Raw genomic sequence first — 267 nt, forward strand, 5'->3', positions numbered from 1 at the left:
TGCACCTTTTCCTTGGGTATTCTCCTTCCTTCAGCTCTTGATTTGTCTTTATTGATGTATGCAGGATACAGGCAAATCCATCTGAAAGAGAAAACAATATTAAGAAGTGATACTAATAAACACAGTAAAAAAATTATGGAATGGAAAGGAAAGTGATCAGTTTACAATTGAAAAACTAAAAACTGGTAACATACCCTGGCTATATCCAAAGGTTCTTATCACTTAACAGGCTACTGTGGCTCTAGGTGTTTCAAACATGGTATTTTG

General features: G+C 34.8%; 1 protein-coding gene across 1 annotated transcript in view; it reads right to left on the reverse strand.

Annotated features, from left to right (window-relative positions):
• LOC119592299 (signal recognition particle 19 kDa protein-like) overlaps positions 1-267 on the reverse strand; it is a gene marked incomplete at its 3' end in the record, with an annotated part of 7,324 nt that overhangs the window by 5,107 nt on the left and 1,950 nt on the right. Inside the window, 1 exon segment of the mRNA XM_037941127.1 lies at positions 6-81. Within this exon segment, the coding sequence (XP_037797055.1) occupies positions 6-81 (76 nt within the window).

This window comes from Penaeus monodon, chromosome 30 (assembly GCF_015228065.2).
Source record: "Penaeus monodon isolate SGIC_2016 chromosome 30, NSTDA_Pmon_1, whole genome shotgun sequence".
NCBI lineage: Eukaryota > Metazoa > Arthropoda > Malacostraca > Decapoda > Penaeidae > Penaeus > Penaeus monodon.